At 52.0% G+C, this 27,379-nt stretch overlaps 1 protein-coding gene across 3 annotated transcripts; it reads right to left on the bottom strand.

The window, feature by feature from the left end:
- Positions 1 to 27,379, bottom strand: FGF6 (fibroblast growth factor 6). Of its 3 annotated transcripts, none has more exons than XR_014803944.1 (4): positions 26,812 to 27,379; positions 25,737 to 25,840; positions 16,103 to 17,840; positions 1 to 631 (listed from the first exon to the last, which is right to left on the bottom strand). XR_014803944.1 is itself a non-coding variant. In XM_001928806.5 (3 exons), exons 1-3 carry the CDS (start codon positions 27,155 to 27,157, stop codon positions 17,664 to 17,666), a joined length of 627 nt encoding a protein of 208 aa, XP_001928841.1. In that variant the 5' UTR covers positions 27,158 to 27,379; the 3' UTR covers positions 13,202 to 17,663. The 3 variants fall into 3 exon arrangements, 1 of the variants encoding a protein (XP_001928841.1); XR_014803943.1 differs by lacking the exon at positions 1 to 631 and adding an exon at positions 13,202 to 13,562; XM_001928806.5 differs by lacking the exon at positions 1 to 631 and having other exon boundaries at positions 13,202 to 17,840.

Genomic DNA, 27,379 nt, shown 5'->3' with positions numbered 1-27,379 from the left:
TCCTGTCTGAGCTGTATGTCTTTTATTTGTATGTCGAATCCTCAGAAAGGTTTTAACACAGCTGACATGTACTGCCGCTTCGCTATGTGCCAGGCGCTGCACTGCACTCAGCTTTTTAGGTGCGTTTACTAATTTAATTCACAGAACAGCCCTGAGAGGAAGGGCGAGTGTGAGGCCAAGGGCCATACCCATTTTGCGGCTTGAGAAACTGAGTCTGAGGCGGTTATGTGAGCTCTCCAGGATCATGGATTGGAAAGGGGTGCAGCAGCCCTTGGTGCCGGGGGCTCTGTCTCTGGAGGCTCTGCCCTTGGTCCCTGCACCCCTGCTTCTCCGCGGGCAGGGGGTGGTAGCATACTTCTCAGTGTCCTGCCTTGATGCCGGACAGTGCTGTCAGGATAGCAGAGCCAGACGACAACGGCACGGAAAAGATGCTGGTTATGGGTAAACTCCCTTGTTCGAGGAACTTCCAGAACAGGCTCCCAAGACAGCTGTGGCTCGGGTCCTGAAGACAGCTCAGAACCGAGCCCATGCTTTAGGTGTGCTCCGTCTCCAGGGCTGATGGAAGCTCACTGGCCCCGCTGATTCTTCCAGCCCAACGATTCAGTGTTCCTCTGATTCCTAGAACTCTTGGCTGAAAGAGAAAAGCTTACGATAAACCACAGCGTGGGATGCAAGGTGACAGGAACCGTGCGTTTGGCCTGATGTTTATCTTGTGGGCCAGCCAGCCCCTGGCAACCAATCGCTAGCCTTTCAGCTGCAGAATAGGGCTTTCCCCATCAGCTTCCTTCCCAATTACTCGCAACCACTGCACGGGGAGAGGAGGAAATGAGGGCACATGGGGGAAGGGATATCTCCCTGGCTGGAGGCTAGAGGGGTCTTAGAACCACTGGCCTGCTTGCCGGCTGGACTGGGAGCCAGGCGGCCCGTGTGCCCGTGGTCCAGGGCCTGGAGCTTGGAGAGTGACCCATCCTTCACTCACCTCCCTCATTGATGGTTTACTCTCCCAGCAAACAAAACAGGGCTCACTCTGCATCCTCATGACAGGGACCAGGAGCTCACGGCCAGCGGTGACGAGGCTTAAATTCACCCTGGACCAGGGCTCAGGGAGCCCCCATCTCCCAGCCTCCTATGTGGGGTCGGTCCCCCTGCCTTAAAGGGAGAGGAAAAGAAGAGCATCCTGGTCCCTGTCTCCTCCCTCCACCCCCGCCGTGATGAGCTGATGTCCTAAAGGAGCTGCAGCTCTTCTCAGCATCTTCCCACTAATGGAGACTCCAGATCACCCGTCGGGGGGGAGAGGGATCAGATGGGGAGGGGCCCTGGGGGACTTAAATGTAGCCCTGTCAACTCAGCTCAGGTCCCCAGCTATGAGAGCCCTCTGCGTTACCCCCAGGAGGAGCCATCAGGACAATACTGTTCATCCCTTGTAGCTGGAGGGCTTCCCCTGCCCCTAGTCACAGCCTGGGCAGGTAGTGGATGAACGCGGGGCTCGGGATACAGGGTGCGAATTATCATGAACAACCGTAGGACATTGTCCCTTGTCCTTACCGCAGGGAGCCTGGGCCCAGCTAAATTCAGAGCAGGGGAATTTGTTCGGACAGACCTCACAAGGAAGCCACCAGGCCAGGGAGGTGATGACGGTTCTCAGTGTACCCCAGTGATGGTGCCCAGCGGTTCCGAGGGCTCTGGCTGCTCCTTCTCTAGTGAACTGAACTAACACGGCAGTCCTCAGCCCTAGTACACAAGACAGCTCCTTCAACAACAAATGTTTTATAACACCAAAATTACGGTCTTAACGTGAAAATCGTAGTTAATATAACCTACACACGTCATTAAAAAAAAATCAACACACTGCCATAACCGTAGGAGAAGTGAAAGGAAAGCAACTTAAAATACTATTTCAGTCTCTAGATACTCAGCGCAGCTACATTAACAGATATACTGGGGTACTGAGATGTCCCTACCTACTTATCACGAGTATATTTGGATTTAAGAGCAGCAAGATGATGTTTAACTAAAAACCATGTGCTGGAGTTCCCGTTGTGGCGCAGTGGGAACTAATCTGACTTGTAACCATGAGGTGTCAGGTTTGCTCCCTGGCCTCGCTCAGTGGGTTAAGGATCCGGCGTTGCCGTGAGCTGTGGTGTAAGTCGCAGATGTGGCTCGGGTCTGGCATTGTGTGGCTGTGGTGTAGACCAGCAGTTAAAGCTCTGATTGGACCCTTAGCCTGGGAACCTCCATGTGCCTCAGATACAGGCCTAAAAAGCAAATATATATGTGTGTGTGTGTGTGTGTGTGTGTGTGTGTGTATAAATAAAATAAAAAGCTTGTGCCTTTTTGACAACTGAAGTTAGGGTTAAATACGCATATTGGTAGAAATACATATACAGAGAGAGAACTGCTGTGAACATGGCAGCTACTGACAGAGCTGAAGAGATGAATTCTGTACCAAGGGTGGCGTGGTCAGAAGACAATTTTCCAAAATGGTGCGAGCTGCTCTTGAAAAGTTCCAAACAAGGCAGAGTCCAGCCCTCCCTGGACTCACACCCTCGTCAGAGAATTCAAGGTGTATGATGAGAAAAACACGCTGTGCTTTATGTAAAGCACACTTTGATTCCGGGGCTGAGAGTCATTCGCAGGAGGTTCACTTACATGATGTTTTAAAGTGGGACGATCAGAGAAGTCCCCTGCGAGGGGGCCTTGGGACAAAGCCCTCAAAGCTTCATCAGAGCCCAGGATGAACCAGGAAAGGACTCGCATGTCACTCTCACGTTGTCAGTGATCCACACTTTACGATCCCTGCACGCCATATCCTTGGCTCTTTTAATTTTAAATCGTTTTTTTGTCTTTTTAGGGCCGCACCCACAGCGTATGGAAGTTCCCAGGCTAAGGCTTGCATTTTTTTTTTTTTTTAGAATAAATGGAGTTTATCTTATACACAAGTCCTGTTCGACCACTGAGAAAATGCTATTTACACAAAATGTCATAGATTAAAAATACATAGTAGTTGTATTTTAATACAGTATCAGGGTCCCAGGATATGAACAGGGAAGTCTGATTCCAAGTTTGCATTATAAAGTTATTTACTCTGCTACAAAGAAGGATAGTGGAGGTAAACTTTGGCAGTGTCTTTCTCAAAAGTCAGGTATTAGTGAATTTCGTATAGGTGGTTTTGCATCTGTAGAGGAAGAGACTTCTTCAGCATATGTATGGATTTCTGAGTCTTCTACTTCAGAATCCTCACCAGTTTCCTCTTCAGAATCAAATTCTTTGTGTGTGTGTGTGTGTGTGTGTGTTTTGCCATTTCTTGGGCTGCTCCCTCGGCATATGGAGGTTCCCAGGCTAGGGATCTAATCGGAGCTGTAGCCACCAGCCTACGCCAGAGCCACAGCAACTCGGGATCTGAGCTGCATCTGCAACCTACACCACAGCTCACAGCAACGCCCGATCTTTAACCCACTAAGCAAGGCCAGAGGTGGAACCTGCGTCCTCATGGATACTAGTCAGGTTTGTTACTGCTGAGCCACAATAGGAACTCCCATTTTTTTAATTTATTAAAACAATTTTAAAATTATAGTTGCTTTACAATGTTGTGCCAGTTTCTGCTGTACCGCTAAGTGACTCCGTCATATATATATTCTTTCTTATAATCTTTTCCATCATGTTTTATCCCAAGAGATCGGCTATACTGTGCTGTACAGTAGGACCTCATTGTTTATTCATTCTAAATGTAATAGTTTGCATCTACCAACCCCAACTCCCAGTCCATCCCACTCCCTCCCCCTCCCCTTAGCAACCACAAGTCCGCTCTCCATGTTTGTCAGTCTGTTTGTGTTCTGTAGTTAGGTTCCTTTGGGCCATATTTTAGATTCCACATATAAGTGATAGCATATGGTATTTGTCTTTCTCTTTGTGGCTTATTTCACTTTATATGATAATCTCTAGTTGCATCCATATTGCTGCAAATGGTATTATTTCATTCTTTTTACGGCAGAGTAGCATTCCATTGTGTATATATACCACAACTTCTTAATCCACTCATCTGTTGATGGGTATTTAGGTTGTTCCATGTCTTGGCTATTGTGAATAGTGCTGCTATTGGAGTTCCCGTCGTGGCACAGTGGTTAACGAATCTGACTAGGAACCATGAGGTTTTGGGTTCGGTCCCTGCCCTTGCTCAGTGGGTTAACTATCCGGCGTTGCTGTGAGCTGTGGTGTAGGTTGCAGATGCGGCTCGGATCCCGCGTTGCTGTGGCTCTGGCACAGGCTAGTGGTTACAGCTCCGATTCGACCCCTAGCCTGGGAACCTCCACATGCCGCGGGAGTGGCCCAAAGAAATAGCAAAAAGACCAAAAAAAAAAAAATAGTGCTGCTATGATCATAAGGGTGCATGTACCTTTTTGAATTACAATTTTCCAGATATATTCCAGGCGTGGGATTGCTAGATCATATGGTTTGCTTGTTTGTTTGTTTTCTTCTTTTTAGGGCCACATCCGAGACATATGGAGGTTCCCAGGGGAGGGGTAAAAGGAGCCGCCACTGCCGGCCTATATCACAGCCACAGCAAGGTGGGATCCAAGCTGTGTCTGCAACCTATACCAGAGATGAAAGCAATGCTGGATTCTTAACCTGCGGAGCAAGGCCAGGGATCAAACCTGCATCTTCATGGATACTAGTTGGATTCGTTAGCACTGAGCAGCAACAGAAACTCCTTTTGTTTTAAAATTTTTAAATGAAGTATATTTGATCTATAGTGTTGCATTAGTTTTTGGTGTACAGCTAAGTGATTCAGTTAGATATATATACATGTACATATATACCTATGTTTATGACTGTGTATACACACACACACATATATATTCTTTCCTATTATGGTTTATTATAGAATACTGACTATAGTTCCTTGTGCTATAGTGGGTCCTTGTTGTTTGTCTGTTTTATGTACGTGGTGTGTATGTGATAATCTCCAACTCCTAACACATCCTCTCTTGAATCTTCATACTAATTCTTCCCTGTAAGCACAGGAACCTGAAAGGACCTGCTTCCCTGGGGTTATTCTCTGTTCTATCCCTGTGTTTGTGCTGCCCTCCCCTCAATGTGTGATGACAGTATATCATGTGGTGACTTCGTGGCCGTCTCGTCTTTGTTGGAACAAAGGCTCCCCATAGCAGGAGCCCGCTCTCTCCAGTTTGCTGACCTTTGCTTCCTCGAGTACAGGAGTGTGGTTGCTTAAAGCTGGTAGGCTGTAGGAGTTCCTGTCGTGGCTCAGTGGTTAACGAATCTGACTAGGAACCATGAGATTGCGGGTTCGATCCCTGGCCTTGCTCGGTGGGTTAAGGATCCAGCGTTGCCGGGAGCTGTGGTGTAGGTTGTTGCTGTGGCTGTGGTGTAGGCCAGCGGCAACAGCTCCAATTGGACCCCTAGCCTGGGAACCTCCATATGCCACAGGAGTGGCCCAAGAAATGGCAAAAAGATCAAAAAAAAGAAAAAAAAAAAAAAAAAGCTGGTAGGCTGTAAACAAATATTTGTTTAATAAATGAATTAGTAGCTTCTGAGCTTTCCGTAAGTTGTCCTCCTCACAGAATTCTCCTCTTAAAGCAAGATCTCATCAGGCCACTTCCTAGCAAGCCCTGCAGTGGTTCCTGTCTACGGATAGTTTTTGCCCCTGGGCTTGGCATTCAAAGTGTGGCTCCAGCTTCCATTACCCCCCACACCCACCCATGCACCCCCACTCTAGGACACTGTGAACTGCTTGCCCTTAGCAGCTGTCATCTACTGAACAGTTACGTATGCCCAGTACTATGCGAGGCACTTTATGTATGTTATTCCATTTAATCTTCTCAAGGGCTCTGTGAGACGGGCCCCAGGGTTATCCCCAGTTTTCACGATCCCCATTTTTAAGGAAGAGGAAACTGAGGCTCAAAGAACTCACCTAAGATGGAGCAGCTCCTGAATGGCACATCCGAGGCCTGACCCCTCCCCCACCTGTCTGCCCCTCGAGTCCACACCCTAACTCCCACTAAACTGAAGGTACCTTGCGTCCTCGTATTCTGACTGTGACCCTTGCTCAGGCTCTTCTCCGAGCCTAGAAGATCCCTTCCTCTTTTCCATGTGTCTTTCATGCCTGCCGTCCCAGTCCCAGGGGCCTTTCCTCTGAGTATCTTTCCATCCCATTCACTCTGGTGAGTCACTTTTTCCTCTACAACTTCAAATGTGTCCTGATTTAAAGCAGCATCAGCTGGGCAGGTGTCTGTGAGCTCTTTCTAGGCAAGGGCTACAATCTGTTCATTTCTATAATTAGCACCCAAGTCCCAACTCCCCGCTTGGCATTCAGTGGATCTTAATCATGATTATTAAGGAAGTGACCACAAGGGGGCAGTACCAAAGGGTCTGAGGATGGATGGTCCTGACTTCATCAGGAAGACCCTGCAGGACAGAGGAACCAAGGTCTAAAACAAATGAAAGGTGCTCAACCAAAAGAGTAAACAATGTGAAGTGTGGCAGGAAAATTGGGTGAAAGTTACCAAAAAATGTATTTGGAAGTTTTTGAAAACTTTTGGAGTTTCTCGAAAAAATTGGGAAAACATGAGGAAATTGTTTTTTCTGCTGAGTATTCTTTGTCTTCTTTATAAAATACTTATGTCATTTCCCAAACACAATTTTATTAGCCAATCAATAATGTGGGGGGTGGGAGATGTGGGGGGGGGTCTTAGACCTTGTCCAATACAGCCCTCTGGAGAAGTACTGGGACATGGCAGAAAGGGGCTGCGGTGAACTGCTGGCTTTCAAGGGGGCAAGCGCCCCCCCACCAGAGATGCACTCACTGGGCCCTGGATGTTAGAGGCAAAAGGTCTCCAGAGACAGAGGGTCTCTGAAAAATCGAAAGCAGCTCCTAATGAGAGAGGGAGAGACAGAGACACATAGAGACAGAGAGAGATGGAGAGTTTGAGAAACTCGGTGTTAGGCACTTACTAGGCCCCCGGAGAGCGCAAAGCCAACTCACAACAGGGCTACTCAGGAAATAACAACCTCCCTCCCAGCTCACCTTCCCCTCCTCCCCGCTTTCGTCCTGCACCCAGAGTCAGAAACAATGGTGGCCAGTCAGGCAGGAAGTGCCGAGGAGAAGAGATGAGCCCAACCACCCGTTCCCGCCTCTGAGGGCCCCTGATGCTCCAATTTCTGAATTGTGCCTATGTTTTTGCAACTTGAAATGGAAACAAACAAACAAAAACCTTGAAAAAATTGCTTCTGCAACTTGCAATGACCCCCTGGCTTTGACGCAGCCGAGAGTGACCAGGAGAGTCTTGGGAGAGCCCCATGTCCTCCAGGGACATTAGCTCCAGGGAGCAACGGCAGTGGGGTCGAGAGAGGCGGAGAGAGAACCACTGTGCAGCAGCGCCCATTGGCTGTGCTGGTTCCCCACACTCGCTGGGGCTTGGTCTCACCCTTGGGAGCCCGGAAGGAACACGACAGAATCCCAACAGCCGTGGCCTCCGGGCGGTGAGATTATGAGGGCTGAGGTGATTTTTTTCATTTCCCGAGTTTTTAAAATTTTCTGCTGTGAATTGGTGATTTTTTCATTTCCTGAGTTTTCTAAATTTTTTTAACCAGGTTTCAGATGAAAATAAATAGTATTTTTTGAACACAGAGTGAAGAAGTTAAGATGAGATAGGTAAGAACACAGTATGGGTGAAGTTCCGAAGAAGAGTCACGCTGGCTGGGATGAGGCTGGGGCGGGTGGGGGCTGGTGGAAGGGAGGGGGACCCTGCCCTGAGTGTGAGAGGTGACAGAGATGACCTGAGAGAGAAGAGGAAGGGCACGTGGGGTGTCTTCACATCATCTCCCTTCTGTCCCGGTCACCTGTCGCTCAGGCTCCTCCTTCCGCCCAGAAACTCTTACCTGACTCCCAGGTGTGACTTCCTCTGAGTGTAGCCCAGCCCCCGGCTTTGGACACGTCTCACTAACCCATTGCCTTATCCCATCCCCATCCCCACCGGAACTTCTTGGGGACCAGGATGCGGCGTGAGGGGGTTAACGCTGTCCGATGCGCCTCTCACAGCCTTTCTGCCTCACCTGGGTCTCCAGTGGGAATCAATTAAGAAGTTCGGACCAAGTGAGCCTTTCTCCACTGCAGTGCCAATAGCCTTTGGGACAGACTGTTCTAGGTGGTCGTGGCTGCGCTGTGCCTCGTAGGATGTCTAGCAGCACCCCCTGGCCTCCATACCCTGGATGTTTGAGCTCCACGCACTCTGCACCCCAATTTGGTTTGGGGGGCATTGGTTTTTGGGGTTTTTTTTGCTTTTGAGGGCCTCACCCACAGCATATGGAAGTTCCCAGGCTAGGGGTTGAATCAGAGCGATAGCTGCTGGCCTACGCCACAGCCATGGCAACACCAGATCCGAACCTCATCTGTGACCTATACCACAGCTCATGGCAATACTGGATCTTTAACCCACTGAGGGAAGCCAGGGATCGAACCCGCATCCTCATGGGTACTAGTTGGATTCATTTCCCTGCACCACAGAGGGAACCCCCTGCACCCAGATTTGTGATGATCAAAAATGTCTTTGGCTACTGACACATGTCCAGGTCACCCCCAGCTGAGCCTGTGTCCTTAGAGGCGACTGTCTATTTTAGCCACTCAAAAGAACTGGGCGCCAAATGAGGGCTGGTTGTGATCAGGGCAGACCCCTTGGGGGTCTGGCTAATGGGCTGACTGATGATCGTCCCCCTGGGATGTTGTTAGGATGAGGTCATTCTGAGGTCAGATCTCACCAGTCGGCAGTGGGCACTGGGATGGACGGAGTCCCCTCTCCCATATTCGTACACTGAAGCCCTAACCCCCAGTGTGACTGTATTCGGAGATGGGGCCTTTAGGGAGGTAATTAAGGTTAAATGAGGTCACAAGGGCATGACCCTAATCCCATGGGACTCGTGTCCTTTTAAGGAGAGAAAGAGACAGCAGAGAGCTCTCTCTCTTTTTCTTTCTTTCTCTCTCTCCCCACATCTGCACAAAGAGGGTTGTGAGAACACAGTGAGAAGGACAGTCGGCCACAAGCCAGCAAGAGAGGTCTCACCAGACGCAGAGTCTGCTGGGTTTGCTCATGGACTTCTAGCCTCTAGAGCGGTGAGAAAGTCAGTGTTCAAGCCATCAGTCTGTAGCATCCCGTGAAGACAGCCAGAGCCGACCCAGCTGGGCAGTCTGGATGACCCCAAGTAGCCTTGCCCCGTGCTGACACATGCCAGCCTATTGGATGGAGGACATCCTGGCAAAGCCAGATGGCAGGGCTCTAGGGTTCCTTGTAAGAGTAATGGTTCACAGTGGATATTTACACCTAACAGGGCAAACGGCTGGCTGAGTGACACTTCAGCCTCCCAACGGGCCAGTCAGCAGCCTTCCTTCTCTCTTTCGGGGCAGCAAAGGAGGGATGCTCAAGAAATGGAATGTTTGGAGTTCCCGTTGCGGCGCAGCAGAAACGAATCTGACTAGTACCCATGAGGATGTGGGTTCGATCCCTGGCCTTGTTCAGTGAGTTGGGGATCCAGCATTGCTGTGAACTGTGGGGTAGGTCACAGACCCAGCTCGGATCCCATGTTGCTGTGGCTGTGGTGTAGGCTGGCAGCTGTAGCTCCAATTCAACCCCTAGCCTGGGAACTTCCATATGACACAGTGTGGCCCTAAAAAGCAAAAAATAAAGAAAGAGATGGAATGTTTGGTTTTATGTATAAGTTCATTTGTATCATTTTTTTAGATTCCACATAAGAATCTGAAAAAGAACAGCTATATATGTATGTCTAACTGAATCACTTTGCTATACACCTGAAACTAAGATAGCTCTGTCAATCCACTATATACAAAACAACACAAAAAATTAAAACATTTTAAAAAAGAAGTAGAATGTTTGGGTGGTTTGATTTTTTAACTGAGCATTTAAATTCTTTGGGGGGAATGTCCAAAGTTTTGTGTTGTAAATCTTTACAAAAATATGTGTTTATTCCTCCACAAGCATCTTTGTCAGGGAGGATTTTGCAGGTCTCAGCATTTCCACCTTGAGCATCACTTCTTATGTACAGACGGCAGGAGGACACAGTACAGAGTGTGGACAGAGCCTGCACTATCCCTCGCATATTATTTTCATGTCAAAAGAAGCTCAGCATCTGTTCTCAGCCTGTCATCCTGGCTCCCCCGCTCTTTCTTTTCACACCTGGGGGAAGGAGGAGACGTGGACATGCTGGTTGAGCACATGATACTCGATGAGGTCGCAGTGTCCCCTTGCCTGTGTCAGAACCATCACACTGGCTTTGGGTCCCCAATGATATACACAGATGCCTCCTGGTTTGCCCATCGAGGGATGTGATTGGTCAGAAAGGGTAGGAAATCTTTAGATATTCACTTCTGAAGATGCCAAGGGCTCATCCTCACATTTTAGAGGAAACACGTTCAGTCTATGGAGAGGTTCTGGGGGGCCAGGACAGTGAGAAGTGACAGCCCTCTTTCCATCCACCTGTCACCGCCCTGTGCAGCCACGGTCCCCTCCAGCCTGGGACCCTCCAACCACCTCCAGACTGTTCCCTCTGCACATTCGTTTGACACAAGATGGCTCCACTCATCTTTCTAAAACCCCGTCTCAGAGAAAGACAAACATCATATGCTACCACTTATATGTGGAATCTAAAAAAAAAAAAAAAAATGATATAGGGAACTTATTTACAAAGCAGAAACAGGAGTTCCTGTCAAGGCACAGCAGAAACAAATTCGACCAGGAACCATGAGGTTGTGGGTTCAATCCCTGCCCTCGCTCAGTGCGTTAAAGATCGGGCAATGCCGTGAGCTGTGGTGTAGGTTGCAGACGTGGCTCGGATCTAGCATTGCTGTGGCTGTGGTGTAGGCTGGCAGCTGTAGCTCCCATTAGACTCCTAGCCTGGGAACCTCCAAATGCCGCAGGTGTGGCCCTCAAAAGACAAAAAAAAGAATTTTTTTTATTTTTTAAAAATTAATTAATTAATTAATTTTTTTTTTTTTAAAGCAGAAACAGACCCTCAGGCTTGGACAACAAACTGATGGTTACCAAACGGAACAGGTGAGGGGAGGGATGGACTGGGGGGTTAGGACTGGCATATGCACAGTATTGTATGTGAAATGACTGGCCAAGGAGAACCTGCTGTATATAGCACAGAGAATTCTAACCAATGTTCTTGCCCATATGGGAAAAGAATCTGAAAAGAACGGATGTGTGTACACCTATAACTGCACCACCTTGTCATACAGAAGAAATTAACACAAACTTATAAATCAACTCTACATCAATAAAATTGAAAAATAAGCCACAACGCTATCTCATCCTATTCCTTCTTAAACTCAGCAAGGAGCCCTGGTTTTTAGATGAAAATTCAAGCTCCCTTATTTAAAAAAAAAAAAAAAAAGTCAAATTCAAGAATCCAGGAGTTCCCGTCGTGGCGCAGTGGTTAACGAATCCGACTAGGAACCATGAGGTTGCGGGTTCGGTCCCTGCCCTTGCTCAGTGGGTTAACAATCCAGCGTTGCCATGAGCTGTGGTGTAGGTTGCAGACATGGCTCGGATCCCGCGTTGCTGTGGCTCTGGCGTAGGCCGGCGGCTACAGCTCTGATTCGACCCCTAGCCTGGGAACCTCCATATGCCGCGGGAGCGGCCCAAGAAATGGCAAAAAGACAAAAAAAAAAAAAAAAAATTCAAGAAACCACATATTTGATGATTGCTTTGCATGAAACGCCTAGAAAAGGCAAAACTGTGGCAGCAGAAAGCAGATTAGTGGTCTCCTGAAGTAGGGAGGTGGGGATTCAGAGTCAACACACAGTCTTATTTAAAACTAGTTTACGGCGATGGTTGCACAACTGGGTAAATTTACTTAAGAATCATTAAATTGCGTATTTGAAAAGGGTGAGTTACACCATATGCAAAACTGAAAATGATTCAAGCAGCTCAGTGTAGGCAACAGGTGCTCCATGCTGGCGCTCTTGCCAGCCTGTTTGCCCACCTCCCCTCACTCTTTGTGCCTGCGCTGCTCGCCGAGGATCAGAGACTCGAAGGGGCCACCTTCTCCCTCCTCAAGTCCCCACCTGTACCTTCAAACACCCGCTATGGCCTCCCTCTCTGCAAACATCCTTCTCCAACCCCCCTACCGCCACCTGTGCACCCCCCCAACGCACCCACCAGAAACCTGGCTGATGCCCCTCCCCACTGCTTGCTCTCTGGGATGGGTGCCGTTATCTGCAGCGATGAGGTCAGGACCTGTTCTATGCCTCTGTCATGCCCCTTATCAACGATTTGCTGCATTGTTTCTTTAGTATCTTCCTTGCTAGTATATAAGCCCACATATAATTTGCCACAGCCACACTGCAAGGCTGAGCATGGTTTTCTGGCAGAGTGGGGCTTGGGAGATGTTAACTGCATGAGTCAACACGGGAGTGAGGTGCCGAGGGCCTGGGGCAGCTCTTCTGGGAGCACAATCAGAATCCCGTGCTGCTCCATCCATGGCCATTGTAATCGCCACCCAAGGCTGGGGGTCGGGGGAGAGTCCAGGGCTGATGAAGGGTGGCAGAAGAAATTTAACTCCCTGGCCTTCTTCTTTCACCCTCTAAAAAGATTTTTTGCATCATCTATAGTCTCTCTTAGCTCAGACGTTCTATGCGGCCAGTCGCCCCACTACACCAGGGCTTTGCAATGTCAGGGTGGCCCAGAGTGTGTCACCGGGGTAGATGCTGGGGTCCACCCCAGTCTCTGGGTCCGACTGCGAGAGTGGCTTGAGGATCCACACTTTACCACACTTGCAGGTGATTTTAATTTGGGGGAGGCAGGTTCATGAGAGGCTGGGGGACCGTCTCTGCCTTGTTCCTTTCCATACACCCAAACTAGCTCAACACAGCAGAGAGGTGGGTGCTCAAGAGTTAGTTCTTGACAGGTAAATAAGTGAATGAGTGAATGTGACAGTCACAAAAGAGGGGACAACCCGCCCTGACAAGGCAGAGAGAGCAGGGCTGCTGCCACACTTCTCCCCTCGGGGCCAAACTCCCCTTTTATAAAATATGGGGGCTGGCTTAAGTGACCCCTGTAACTTCCTCCTGCCCTGATGGTCCACAGGACCAGGCAGCCATGCGTTCTGTTTCCAGTGGCCCTGCCTCCTTGAGAGGTGGAAAAGAATGGAGACGAAAATCGACCACAACCCAGAGGTTCGTTGTCGGTTTTAATAGGAGGGGTGGAGTCAGTTTAGAGGAACGTATAAAAAGACCTTTTCCTTTTTGCTGGAACAGGATATGGTTTGTGCATAGCACATACATATTTAAAAAAAATAGAAGCATCACATTTTTACAAGCACATGACTGAACGAATTCTGAGTTTTCCTACCCGCTAGGCCCCCCGCTTGAGGACAGCTCTGCGCTGGGACCCAGCCTGAGGTACTTCTTGATTTACAGGGAAACCATGGGGGCCACAGCTGTCTGGATGCTGGAATTTCACGAGTTCAGTGAGGTATACAAACACGGTTCCGGGTCGGCTCGCTGCAGTCTGGACCAGATTGCAGGATCTGTTCTGGGAAGAGGAAGCTCTGGCTCAGGGGCAGGCATGGGCTACAGGGTTTCTATCCACTCGTTCGGCCTTGACCCCAATATCCCTGCCTTTGGCGATTTCCTAGGAGGCAGCAGAATCCATGGCCGGGTTCTTGCTGGGGGTGAGGGGTGCAAATACTAGACACCCACGTCGCAGGCACAGGAGTGGCAAGTGACAGAGAACACCTCCTGGGTGGTGACGGACCCAGATGGACCTCTGGGGGAAAGCACTGGGCTAGAAAGATACAGGAGTTTTCTGGCTGTGTCCACACGAGAAGAGGCAAAAGGGGCAGGAGGGCAGAGAGGACGCCTGGTGTCTTGGGGGCCAGCGACTGCAGGTGATTTGCACCAGTGACTGTGGCCCAAAGTGGCCCAACCCTGGGAGGAAGGGGACCGACAGCTCATGGCCTTTTGTGTCTCCCTTCTCACTGGGGACTCGCATAGGAAAAGAATGTGAAAAAGCTGAGGTCCAGAACAAGAAAGGGCCGGAGCCAGCCAGGGAAGGAGGGTCCCAGCGGCCCCAGATAGGACCGGGCTGGGAGGGAATTTTAGGCTGGGGCAAATGGCCTGGGGAGAAGGAGCTGTGTCTAAAGGAGAGAGGTTTGTAGCCTGGATCAGAGGCCAGGAGAAAATCCCAGCTTGGAGTTCCTGTTGTGGCTCAGAGGTAATGCACCCGTCTAGTATCCATAACGATGAGGGTTCAATCCTTGTCCTCGCTCCATGGGTTAAGGATCCGGCGTTGCCATGAGCTGTGGTGTAGGTTGCGGATGTGGCTCGGATCTGGAATTGCAGTGTCTATGGCGTAGGCCGGCAGCTACAGCTCTGATTTGACCCCTAGCCCAGGAATTCCGAAATGCCATGGGTGTGGCCCTAAAAAGACAAAAAAAAAAAAAAAAAAAAAGGAAAGAGAGAGAGAGAACCCTCTTTCTTAAGCCAAAGAACAGCCCTGACCTGGGGCTTGGAGTACGGTGTTGGAGGTGGAGGGTGGACATGGTGGCAGAGGGGAGGTTATGAGGATAAGGACAGGGTATTAATTACAAAATCATGTGCTGCTTCCAGGAAAGTTCAATCCCGTCTGGGCTGTGGGGTGGGATGGGGGTTAGAAGGCGGTGAATGATGAACACTGTCAACGGCAGGAGCAAGCAGGGAGTTCCCGGGCTTCCTCTGAGGTCTCTCTGTGGCCCCAGAGGGTATAGACTCTCCGTGGGCCTGGGGACCTCTCTGTTCTGGGCCAACCTCATCCCAGCTGAGAAGCCACCTTCCAGGGGTGCACATGTGCTGCTCTCCTCTTCATCGTTTGCTCTAGAAGAGGGAATAGGGCAGCCTCTGGGCTTCTGGAGCCCCACCTTTGCTCGAAAAGGTTCGGGTTGGAAGAGAGGCCAGTTAGCTACAAAACTCTATAAACCAGGATCAAAGCTCAGATTGTGGGTGAGGAAGGGAGGACTCAAGTCATTCTCAGTCCATTCTCAGCGAGAAGGTGGGGTTCACTCTTGTTCCCCTGCTTCTGCAAGCTCTTCTGCAGCCCTGTGGGTCCCACGAGGCTGAGAGCTGAGCTCAGGACTCAGATGGTGGTCAGACCGGAGAGGACTCCTTGCAGTTGCACACAGACGCGGCCTTGGGAGAGAGGGGCTTGGGGGGCGCCTTGCTGATCCCGCTCTGCTCCTGCCCGGTAAGGTGACCCACTTCTGCAGATGGGGACTGACTTTTCCTAAGCCTGTCACTCACAGGTCAAAGTGAAAGCCCTTCGGAGAATTCCTTTGAATGCGGAGGATTTTAAAGCACCAGTGAGACATCCCAGATAACCATCGGTTCAGATGGGCCCTCGTGCCTAGAAGAACAGACGCCCAGGTGCTAGAGCGCTGCCAGCCGTGGGTAACCAATGTGCTTGAGTGACTGGGTGCCAAGCCTGCCTGGTCCTGGGCATTTCAGAGCTTCTCATTCTCACTCTCAGCAAGAAAAGATGGGAGTGGACATTTGGGGGAACTTCTGGTCAGGATCTGGGCATTCTGATGAGCCTTGAGGGAGTTGCAGGAAACACCTAGCCGTCCGTGGCCTCGTGACTCTCTTAGAGCCGCCTCATACCAAGGTGGCCCAAGACCTGGGAAGAAGGGAATGGATGGATGCTCTGGAACCTGCAACTTCCTTCTTCTCTCTGGGTCCCTGTCCGTGCATCCACCCAGCCCTCCTACCCGCCCACTATGTCCCATCAGGAACTGACACGTAGCTCAGGTTCTGGGTGCATCTGCTGCTGATGTACCCTGTTTTAAAAGAGATCACTTACTCAGGACAAGACCTCCTCAAAAGCTATGAGCTGTTCCCTGCTTCCAACAGACCCACACCTGAAACATTCTGAACAGTCAAGATGGGCCGATTTTCTCCCCTCCCACTTGACCAAGGCTCCAGCTCCATCCAGTTTCTAGCCAAGGCTTGACCACATCCGCTCTCATCCTGACCTCTGACCGTCTCTTCCACTTTTGCTCGCCTTGATGGGGCCTTTCCCTCATCCCCCAGCATGTGCCTCACCTGATTTTGGCCGGGCAGAGGAGGTGGCCAGCAGGGTGGCTCTCCCGGGGATGGCCAACCTCTGTCTTCAGCTCATCTCAAATCTATATATAGATGGACGCATCTGCAGCTCGAGAGGTATGTCAGAGACGAAGGTATGTGCAGCAGATGAGGGCCTGTCTTGCAGGCGGGGGCCCCTGGGAGTTGCAGAGGGCGTCCGCTCATCCGGTAACTCGTCGGTTCACGTACGCTGAAAATATGTGCCCTCTGATACAGCTCTCTCTGGTTTCAGATTTAGGAACGTTCCAATGGTTCAGGAATCTGAAGGCTCCAGGCAGCAACATTTATAGTCACTTGGGGAACCTCTGCTTTAAGTACTCTCCGAGGACAGGAGGCAGGAAGTCATCGTACGGCTAGGAGCCGCTTGGGCTTGGCTGCTGGATTTCACGGGATTATCACTCTTCTCCTACTGTAGGGGGTCAGAGGGGGCAAACTCTGGAGATCACCGTGCTCATTCTGCTGCATCCAGCCCCCAGCGTGTGTGCAAGAAGAGGACGCCGAGAAGGAAGTGAGGGTATCAGATGAGAACTTGGGTGAGTTTCCTGGACGTGGCTGGAGAGGAATTAGCATCTGCCGTCCAAAGCCTCTCTACTTCCTTCGTGCCCTATTTTGTACCCCCTCACCCTTCGCCAAAGAGGTTGCCATTATTAGGATCCTTGTCATCTGAGGTTAAAATAAGACCCGGTTCAACGTGAGGAAAAGTCATGGGCAGGCAGCCCGGCCCCAGCTTGTTCCTGGAGCCATGCGCAGTCCTGAATCGTCCGGGCAGAGCAGCTCTCCATGGAACCCCCAGCGCCTCCCTCCACTGCCCTGGAAGCTGCTCGACTCCTCGCCTCCAGGAGGCGGTCCCTCCTCCCCCAGCTTCCCTGACCATGCATTCCAGGGTCCCCAGAGCCCTCACAGGCAGGATGCCTGGAGTGCCCCTCACTTTCTGCCTTGCAGCTAAACCTTACTCCCTGTCACCTGCCCGCTTTGCACTTAGAGGACAGCTGCTCCCCACCACCCCCCCTCCCCCATGCAACCCACACAGTCAGTGGCCACCGAATGGAAAGGGGATTGGAAAGAGGCAGAATGGGGGTACGTGTCAATCCTGCTGGTTTGACAGGTGACATTCTTGCAGGCAGATTCCTGCAGCAATGACGCCGGGAGGAAGAAACCTGATGTTCCAAATGCCTTGGCGCTGAGGATTCACCCTGAGACTATGGCTATACATCGACGCACACACGCTTCCTCCCCCTGCCTGTCCTGGGCCCAAGGTCCCCTTGCACGAGTGTCACCTGTACCTTCTTTCCTCAGGTGAGGCCAGAGCGTGGACCCACTGTTCTAGGATGCCGGCTGCCACCCCCCACTTGATTGGCTCACATGCCATGGGGTCTGGTGGCCGAAGAAACTGGCTCAGCCCTCCCCACGCAAAAGAGGAGCCCGACTCAGGAGTCATGGGGGGAGGGGAAACTGTTCAACTTGTGCAAAATTCCAACAGAAAAGACGTTGCTTGCCACCTGTGAGCCTTCCTCCAGGGTCCTTATATCCTGGGGAGGAAGTGGGTGACGGTCATGATGGGGGACACTTTGCTGCCCCGCTTCACCCGTCCATATTTGCTCAAAGCGATGTAGGTCCCTCGGTACAGGTCTGACTCGTAGGCGTTGTAGTTGTTGGGCAGGAGGGTCTCTCTGAACTTGCATTCCTCTTGGAAACTGGGCTGCAAAAGAAACGGACAAAGGGCAGAGTCTCAGGGATAAATGAGGCACAGCAAGCCCCCCAGCCACACGCCCCTCCCCTTCCTGTGCAGGACGACTGATGGGAGCTCTAGACCATCCTGGCTGAGCAGAAGTGTGGAGGCTGAGAACAGAGAGGCTTCGGGATGCTCACGGCCCCCTTACCTCCCCTCCTTCGTGATGAGGAAACCCCGGCCCAGGGATGCAGGGGACCATCTGTGTCACAGGGTAGGAGGGGGGGGGTCTCCTGACTGTGGGTCCTGAGCACTTGCCACTAAGCACCAGGGTGAAAATTTATTCCATCCAGAGACAGGATCAGGGAGGATAATGAAGCTGTTCCTCAAGTCCCTGGCGGGGGGAGTCTAGTGGAGCAGGACTGAGAGCCCAGGGTGTGACCTGGGGCAGCCTCTCTGCAAACCTCGTGGTGGGGGAGCAGCGGGTGGGGGGGCAGTTAGTGGAGGACGAGACTCACAGCTTCCGAAGTTCTTCCCAGCAGGTCTGTTTACCATGGTAACCTCTCTCCACTTGGGCTCCCTCGCTCTGCCTCTCCCAGGCTATCCCGGTTTATCCCGGTTTACGCCCAAGAGTGGGTCCCTAAAGAGGCCCATTCTCAGTTCTGACTTCAAGCCCAGATGGTACCTGGTGCCCCCCGGGCACCCACAGTTTTAGAGGGAAGGGCAGGAGCAGAGATGAGGAGAAGCAGCGACGTTTATGGGGAAAAGAGCCTGGTTTCATCCCAGCCGCGCGGAGCCATGGAGACCCGGGCCTGTGCTGAGCCGCCCCCTCCAGGGCGTGCTCGGAACAGAACCACCTGTTCTGACAACGAAGGCCAGGCTTCCTGTCCCACATCAACAAGTTCCTCCCCATAAATCACCCAAGTCCTCCTTTCTTCTAAAAAGAGACGCTGTCCTACGCAAAGCCCACCCAGGTCATTGCCCCAAGGGTGGCTGGGGGGATTTCTGGGCTCCGGAGTGGGCATGGTCTATGGGAACCCAGAGGCCTGGGATCTAGTCTTTAAAGAAATGAAGAATAAAAGAGGGAGACACAGGAATTCCCGTCATGGCTCAGTGGTTAACGAATCTGACTAGGAACCATGAGGTTGCGGGTTTGATCCCTGGCCTTGCTCAGTGGGTTAAGGATCCGGCGTTACCGGGAGCTGTGGTGTAGGGTCGAAGACGTGGTTCGGATCCCGAGTTGCTGTGGCTGTGGTGTAGGCCGGCAGCTACAGCTCCGATTAGACCCCTAGCCTGGGAACCTCCTTAGGCTGCGGGAGCGGCCCTAGAAATGGCAAAAAGACAGAAAAAAAAAAAAAAAAAGAGAGAGAGAGAGAGAAGGAGACACAGCTGAGCCTAACACCCACCTCCTTCCTGCCGACTGAGGCCATGGGCTATAAAAACCCTCCAATGGCTGAGCGACTCTGCCAGGGGTGTCAGCTGACCTTCTCAAAAGAAGCTACTATGAGCACATGGCCTTGCAGCCGTGGGGTGAACGGGAGCCTCCTTCTCTTATGAATGGAGGGCGAGGGGCTGGCTGCTCGGCTCTGACTCCCAGGGCCCTTCTTGTGGACCAGGCCGGCAGCACTGAAAACACTCTACCATCCCAGTGGGCTCCCGGCTCGAGACAAGGACGGTGTCCTGCTGGGCAGGTGACGCCAAGTGAATGCTGCTCTAACAGGGACGGGACTGACACACATGGTGTCCCCACGCGGGTGGCTTTGGATGCAGTGAGAGCCAGGGGGCCTGTCCCTTCACCGCTGCTGAATGAATGCACCCGTTTCCCCCTCATGCCCTGGGTTATGGTTTACTTCAACTTGCTTGAGATAACTGTGAAAGCTTCCCCTGGCCATCTTGACTGGCCTCTGATCGCTGCACCGGGGGTTCTGTCCCCACAAGCTGTCGTCTCCTTTGTTATGGGTGCTCAAAAACATCTGCAGAGTGACCAAGTGAGTGTCTCTCAGGAGGGCAGTGCTTAGCTCTGTAATAGGGGGTCCACACGACGGGACACCCTAAGCCATGGAAACATAAGAACCTCCTTGGGCCCTGACTCGGAAGGTTCTCCAAGGCATATTGTCAAGTGAAGTCGCAAGATTTGGGAGTTCCCCTTGTGGCTCAGCTGCTTACAAATCTGACTAGTACCCATGAGGATGCAGGTTCAATCCCTGGCCTCACTCAGTGGGTTAAAGATCCAGCATTGCCGTTGCTGTGGCGCAGGCCTGCAGCTGAAGCTCTGATTCAACCCCTAGCCTGGGAACTTCCATATGCCATGAGTGCCACCCTAAAAAGACCAAAAAAAAAAAAAGAAGAAGAAGAAGATACGCAAGGGGCTGGCAATAGTAGCTGCTCTGGGGAAGGCCTGGTGGCTTCAAGTCAACCGTGAGAATGCGACAATTTCCATGGCATATTCTTCTGCACCTTTCCTCCCTTAAACCATGTCCATGGATCACCTACTCGTGTTAGTAGATTATTACAAATAGGAAGGGAATTCAGGACAGAAGATGGGCTAGGAAATGGAGTGAGAGAACACTGGTATCAGAAAAGGGTCCTCCCCCTGCCCCCCATCCTGTCCCAGCCCCCTCCGCCTCCTCTGCTCTAACTCATGTCCCTGGAGAGCACCCAGTCTGCCAATTTCCAGGAGAATGCACTTCTGATCTGGACCCAGCACTTTCACCACTGCAGCCTGGGTTCAATCCCTGGTCTGGGAACTGAGGTGCTACATCAAGCCCGCTGCATGCCCTAGCTAAGGGAAAAATAATAATTAAAAAAAAAAAATGAATCCAGCCTAAAACACATTTGTTTAAATGTGCATGACAGTAGTTGTATGTACACTGTGCTTTGTTCTCTGCTCATCAGATTTTGATGATTCAAACCCCCTCCCATCTTTGAAAAAATTTCTAGGAGTTCCCATCGTGGCTCAGTGGAAACGAATCTGACTAGCATCCATGAGGACGAAGGTTCGATCCCTGGTCTCGCTCAGTGGGTTAAGGATCTGGCCTTGCCATGAGCTCGGATCTGATGTTGCTGTGGCTGTGGCGTAGGTCAGCAGCTATAGCTCTGACTCGACCCCTAGCCTGGAACCTCCATATGCCTCAGGTGCAGTCCTTAAAAAGACAAAAAAAAAAAAAAAAAAAAAAAAAGATTCCCACACTACTACGTAAAAATAGAATAAGGAACTACAATACGACACAAAAGATTATACTTGATATTTTGCAATAACCTATAAAAGAAAAGAATGTGAAAAAGCATAGACAAACGTATGACTGAATCAGTGTGCCGTGCACCTGAAACTAACACGATATTATAAATCAGCTATACTTCAATCAATCAATGCTTCAAAAAAATGAAGTTTCCGACTTTGGTGTCTTTCCTCGAGCCTACCTCCTGTTCCTAGCCTTTCCCAGAATTCTGTACTAAAGTGAGAAAAGAGAGATGGATGACGTTTGCTTCAGAAGCCTCTCTGTCCCTCTCTTGCCTGTCCCTCTCCACCCCATCCTTGGTGTTCAGGTGGCCACGAGGCTGGTGGCAGGAGGCCAAGGCCCCGTCCCTGAACTCAGCCTGCTGCTGCGGGCTGATAGGATTTCCCTGCTGCCCACAAGGATGCTCAAGCTGGTATCAGGACCCCGCCCCTCGTTGCATCTCCACTGTTTGTGGCCTCCAGCTCGGAGCCTCATGGCTCAGGAATGTTGGCTCCTCGGCTCTGGTGAGAAAAGCACTCCCGCCAAGTGAACGCCGTGTTAATAAAAGCAGCTACCGTATATGATTACTTGAACAAATGAAAATCATTCCACCAGATCACATTTCCTGGGCCTGCCGGGCCCCAAGCCCCAGCGTGACAATGTCTTAAATTCCGTGTAGGTCTAATCAGACTTATGAGGACCCAAGCTCGAAAGTGTTTAGCTCTCACTGTGGAGAAGGGCAGTTTGCAGGGGGTGGGGGTGGGGGGTCCACACTCTCTGTGTGAGTTGCCTCTGGCAGAAACACCCCTTAGGGTCTAGGGGGGACCAGCCATCCATCCCAGCCTCTTTATTCAGCTGGTCCCCTGGATCAATGGAGGTGACTTCTTGTCTTTAAAGTTCTTTCTCCTAGGGCTGCTCTGGGGTGGTGTGTGCATGGGAGTTGGGGAAGAGGACTGGGGCGGGGGGAGTAGTGAGAAAAAATCAGAAAGCTCCTTTCCTCCTGCAGCCCCTGCCTGCTGTGTGGCTGCTGTGTTTTTTGTCCTCCTGGCTCTGAAGAGTCCGTATGTCCTAACCCCTGTTCCTAAGCCACTATGGCATTGGCAGGTGAGAAACGTTTGAAGATGTCTCCACCAGGCCCATCATGTCCTTAGTAGCGGGCACGTGGCACACAAAGCCGTTTGTGAGGTCATCCAGGCCCTCGCTGCAGCCAGAGCCTCTCCCTGCATTGGGGTCCCATCCCCTAGCCCTGCCTCATAGTGTAACACCAAGGGTCCCTTGGCCCATACCCTCAGAGGCCCGATCTCTGCTGGGGCAGAGGGGGAGCTAACCCAGTAAGGGAAAGACTGGGTCCTCACCTCCCTGAACCTCACGCCCCAGGTAAGAATCCTAGGCTGCTACGGATAAAACAAATGCTATGCTTTGCACGCTGCCATAGTGCTACGGATTAGCAGGATGGAGATGCTATTATAATTAGAAAACCAAAATCACTGCATCACTGAATTCCTGGTTGCTTTTTGTCACTATGTATTTTTCTCAGTCAAAGGATTCTAACGGAGCCACTATCAGATAGAGATCTTCAAACGTCTTCTTTTAAATGTTAAAAAGATGAAAAAGCTTGGAACTCACTGACCCCTGCCACAGTCCACATCGGAGAGGGCACAGGTCTGGCCTGGAGGAAATCAGAGATTTCGCCTGAAGTGAGACAATACGGTAGCTGAAGGGTGGCTGGGCTGAGCCTGGAACCCGGGTCCCAGTCTGCACACCAGATGAGCTTCTGCTGCAGGCCTGCCTACGCATAGGGCCTTACCTGCCAAGCCCTGACTCACCTGAGACCTTGGAAACCCAGGGTCCCTTCTGCAAAGTGAGGATAAAGATCAGATGGGGCTCAACAAGGCATCTGACAAAGAGTGGGTGCTCAATACGGGGCGGGGAGCTACTTATGCTGCCTAAACAGGGCAAGGCGCCCCACAACAGGCTCTCCCTTCCTCTTTCCTAGAGATGGGTCTTGGGGGAGGCTACCCTTCCTAGGTGGATTTCCTAGGCTGGTTCTTATTCTCTCACCTTGCCCCCTGTCTCTGTCCCCCTGCCCCCCCAACCCCCAGCCCTGTTCCCCTCCCCCCCAAGGAGAACCACACTTGGTGGCAGCCAAGGGAGGAGAGGCAGCTCTGGGGGCTTAAAGGGAAATAGTGTGAATGAAATCATTACCCAGCAAGAGTCTTCCTGGCTCCAGGGATCAGTTGGCAATTGTTTTTTTAGACTGTGATAACAGCCCCCGCCCCCACCCCCCGGCAGCGGAGGAGGGGGGAGCATTACAGGCTGGGTGGGGGGAGAAGAAGGGGGGGTGGTTCAGGAGCATCTGGTTCCCAGGCTTGGGGCACCACAGGCCTGCATGGCCCTGGGCTCCAGGGAGGACCATCTTCCCCCACAAGAAGATGCCTTTGGGCTGGATGCTGCTGGGGGGGGGGATGGGGATGGGGTGGGGGGAAGGTGGAGAGTGGGCTGGGCTTTCCCCAGGGAAGTCTCCCTTTTTCTAACTCTGCTCCTTTATGGACCCCTGTGGACTCCCTCTAAAGCCATCTGCTCAAGAGGGAGGGGTCCAGCTGTCTCTGACATCAGGGGTCAGCCCGCTTCCTGGCGCCCCTCGAATATTCTCCCTACCTGCAGCGCCCTCTCTGTGAAATCCCTTATTCTCAGCCTCCCTGGCTTCTTTCCTGGGCAGGGGGCAGGGGGGGCGGGGGGGGGGAACCTCGGTTTTTAACTGGGAAGTAGATACATTTGCCTTCTATTTCCTTGCCTCTCAGTTGAAATTCTTTGAGGACAGGGAGAAAGAAATACCAAACAGCTTGTCAATAAAGGCAGCAGAGATAAGGGCTGGTATAATATGTGCTTCCTTCCTAAAGACTCACCTTGTACAGAGTCTCATAGCCAAGAGCCCCGATTCCTAGCTTTGCAACCAGTGGGATCTAGGCCTTAAGCAGACTGCTGAGAAGGGGCTTTTGGGGATGGGACAGCCCCCTGCCCAGAGCAAGCATTGGCCCCACTGAAGCCTCCGTGGTCCCAGCTGTCTCCTGTCCTCTCCATCACCTTTGCAGAAAGAGGTGAAAATGAGAATCCCCATCTCATGCCCTTTCACCTCCCGGCAGCCCTCAGGGCTAGTGGAACCTTTGGGCCACCAGCACGGTGGTCCCTACGTCTGCTTGCCCCTCAGAAATACCTGGGCAGCTTAAAAAATAAAGACAAACTGATGTGCAGGCCCTCTTGCCAGTCCTCCTGAAATAAGCATCTCTGAGGCAGGTCCCTGGATGTTTAGTTTAACAAGTTACTGAGGTGATGTGGACACAAGTGGTCGTCCCATAAGACTCATCTCTAGGAAAAAGGGGTGCAGAGCCTGTGGCGGGGCTCCTAAGCCTGTTTAGACAATATAAATAGCTCCCTAGTACTGGGTGCCGGCTGTTTGTCTGTCGAACGCCCTGTGGAGGCTTTCTGAGCATTAGCCCCCAGCACCCTGGGAGGTGCCTTTGATCTTCGTCCTCACTTTGCAGAAGGGACCCTGGGTCTCCAAAGTCTCAGGTGCCTCAGGGCTTGGCAGGTAAAGCCTGTAGGCCTGCAGCAGAAGCTCATCTGGTACTCAGACTGGGACCAGATGAGCTTCTGTCTGCCTGCCCTCCAGCTACTCCTCTTCAGAGGCCCGCTAATTTTAATGCACGCCTTGTCTCCATGTCAACCAACCCAGATGGAGAGATGTTGGCGCTGAAGGTCACAGGCTAAGGCCACCTGGGCACCCCACTCGGGTGTTTCACAGCCCTTGTCTGTTGGGAGAGCCTCCCTAGGACCCGGCTCTGATCCCAGACCTTCCTGTTCACTTCCTGATGCTGCCTGTCTCCCCGCAGAGGTAGAACGGCCCTCCACAGCCACCCCGTAAATAACTCTGCTATTCCTTGATGATGGCTCAGAGGTCTTCCTTTTTTAGCCTTCTTATTTCTGTCAGAAGAACTCCCAGTGTCTTCCCCTTTGTAGGGATGTTCTCCCAGCCCATATTTTACACCAAATCCTGGGCTGAGGGACCTGGGAATGAGACGGTCAGACACAGCAGAGATTTTGGTAAATGTGGAAGTTGGCAAGGTTAACCAAAGTCTCAGCACTGGCCCTCCCAGCGGTGTGTGTGATGGGGAGAAGGCAGCAGGTATGGGTGGGGGCGGGGGCTGGTACCAGCCAAGGGGGTGTAACAGGAAGGATGCTTCTGCAGCTCACAGGGGTCAGAGATCAAAGGACTTAAAACCTTGAAGTAAAACGTCCATGCCTGGGTGGAGGTGAGGCACAAAGCTTCATCTCTCCTCCTGCTGTGCTCCCCGGCCGGGGCCTCGGGAGATGGGCCAGGGGGACAGCATCTCCAGGCTGAGGGACAGCCTGCTTCCTCGGGCCTCTGCAGCTCAGGAATTGAACCTGACCACAAGATGGATGACAGCTTTATGCCAGAACTCAGGGGTTTCCCTTGGACCCGAGAGCCCTCTGGGCTACAATTCCTACAGGGCAGGTGGGATCAGGAAAAGCACCCTCCCGCGCAAAGGCCATTCACTGTGCAGCTAACAAGGTGTCAGGCCCTCAAACACAGCCCCCCATTCTAGATAAACGTTCACATCTCTGCTCAAGATTTTGCATTATTTTCTTCAGTTGCATGAGCTGCAGGCCTCAGGCCCAAGGAACTCACCGTCGTGTATAATCTTCCTTTACTGTTCATGGCAATGAAGAGGGCGCTTTTCACCCCAAAGAGACTCACCACGCCTCGCTCCACCGTGGAAATCTCCAGCAGGCCTGACAAAGAGATGGGGACCACGTTACCCAGGCTTATGCAAATCCAGGTGGGATGGCAACCTAAAGATCACCCTCCAAGGGCATCTGGGCCCATCCCCCTGCTTCTAGAAAGTCAGACCCTCCATCTTCTCCATCCCCAATCTCGCTTTAAGAGATCAGCTGCCAGACTTGGCCAGTCCTACCAAACTGCTAAAAACCCACTTCTGCAAGGCAAAGTTCTGACAGCAGCGTTAGAGATCACAGTGGCTGCTTAAGCATCTTCCTAAGGTTAGCTCTGAATCTGGCGTTTCACTGACTTCATCACACAGGGTCCTCAGAGCAGATTAAAACAAAGTGAATTCCGATTAGCTCTGTTAAAAATGTCTACTCCTCGTGTTTCAACAAGTCTCAGCCCATCCAATCTTGCAAACACTGCAGCCACAGCAAGGCCGAGGGCTTGCCTGGACCCTGCCGCCCCCTCCCCTCCCCTTAGGGAGAGACCATCTGGGCAGCAACCCATCAACCTGGAGGACAGAAGGGACCAAGGTGAAACAAAAAGAAGGATGTGCTTCAGCTGAAAATTTTGCAAATGCCTTGCCTTTCAAAGAGGGAAACTAAATAAAAAGCAGCTCGTGTCTAATTTGGTCCAAGCATCCTCACTGGGTTCTCCCCACCCTTGCTTCACGGCTCCCCGGGCTGGGGGTTCCCGGTGGTCTCACAAGGCCACAGCTGGACCCGCAAAGCTGAAGGAATTAGTGCCTCAGGGTCTCTGCGGGGTGATGGCAGAGGATGCCAGGATGCTCGGACCTCAGCACATGGAGACTGCACCGAGGCAGGGTCAAAGGGAGCCTGGAGGACATGGCCAAGCTTGCAGGCATCCGAGTGGAGAACAATTCCTCCCCGTTCACAGCAGGCCCCCAGGCCCCTCCACCCGTTAGCCCTGCCTGAGCCCCAGCCCCCTGGCTTCCCATCTGGCTGCAGCCAGCACTCACTGTAGGGGTTCTCCTCGTGGGTCCCGCTGATCCGACCGTCTGGTGGCACCTGGAGGTGGAAGCCAATGCCCACGTTGCAATAGAGTCTCCGCTGCCGCTTGAGCCCCACCAAGTAGCCACTTTCCCAGTTCACGCCGGCGATCTCTCCAGCCAGCCCAGCGCGGGACCTGGACAGCAAGGCGCCCCAGCCCCTCGAGGCCAGCAGCGTGCCGTTGGCGCGGGTGCCCGCTGGGGAGGGCGCCACCATGCCCACTAGGACGCTGAGGAAGACGAGAGCCTGCGGCGTGCCCTGCAGACGTCCTGCTCCCCGGGACATAGTGATGAAGAGCCTCTGTCCCAGGGCCATCCACCTTGCCTCTCAGGCACGTGGTCAGAATTAATGGCCCTAAAAATACCGCCCTTCTTGTTTTTCTCCCCTCGGCATGGCGGCAGGGGCTTATTTTTGGAAGGCAGTTGAAGGCTGCTGACATGAAACCAAAGCCTGCTTTGGGCACTCGGGTCTGGAGCAGAGGGACCCAGGCTGAGCCGCGGCCGGTAGGGACCATGGCTTGGGGACGCTGTCTAGCTC

This window comes from Sus scrofa, chromosome 5 (genome assembly GCF_054392235.1).
Source record: "Sus scrofa isolate SSC_HxYL_T2T_F1_AM1 chromosome 5, Sscrofa_HxYL_maternal_Yorkshire_Landrace_v2.0, whole genome shotgun sequence".
NCBI lineage: Eukaryota > Metazoa > Chordata > Mammalia > Artiodactyla > Suidae > Sus > Sus scrofa.
The sequence above is the reverse complement of the archived record's forward strand: the minus strand, read 5'-3'. Positions and strand labels throughout refer to the sequence as shown.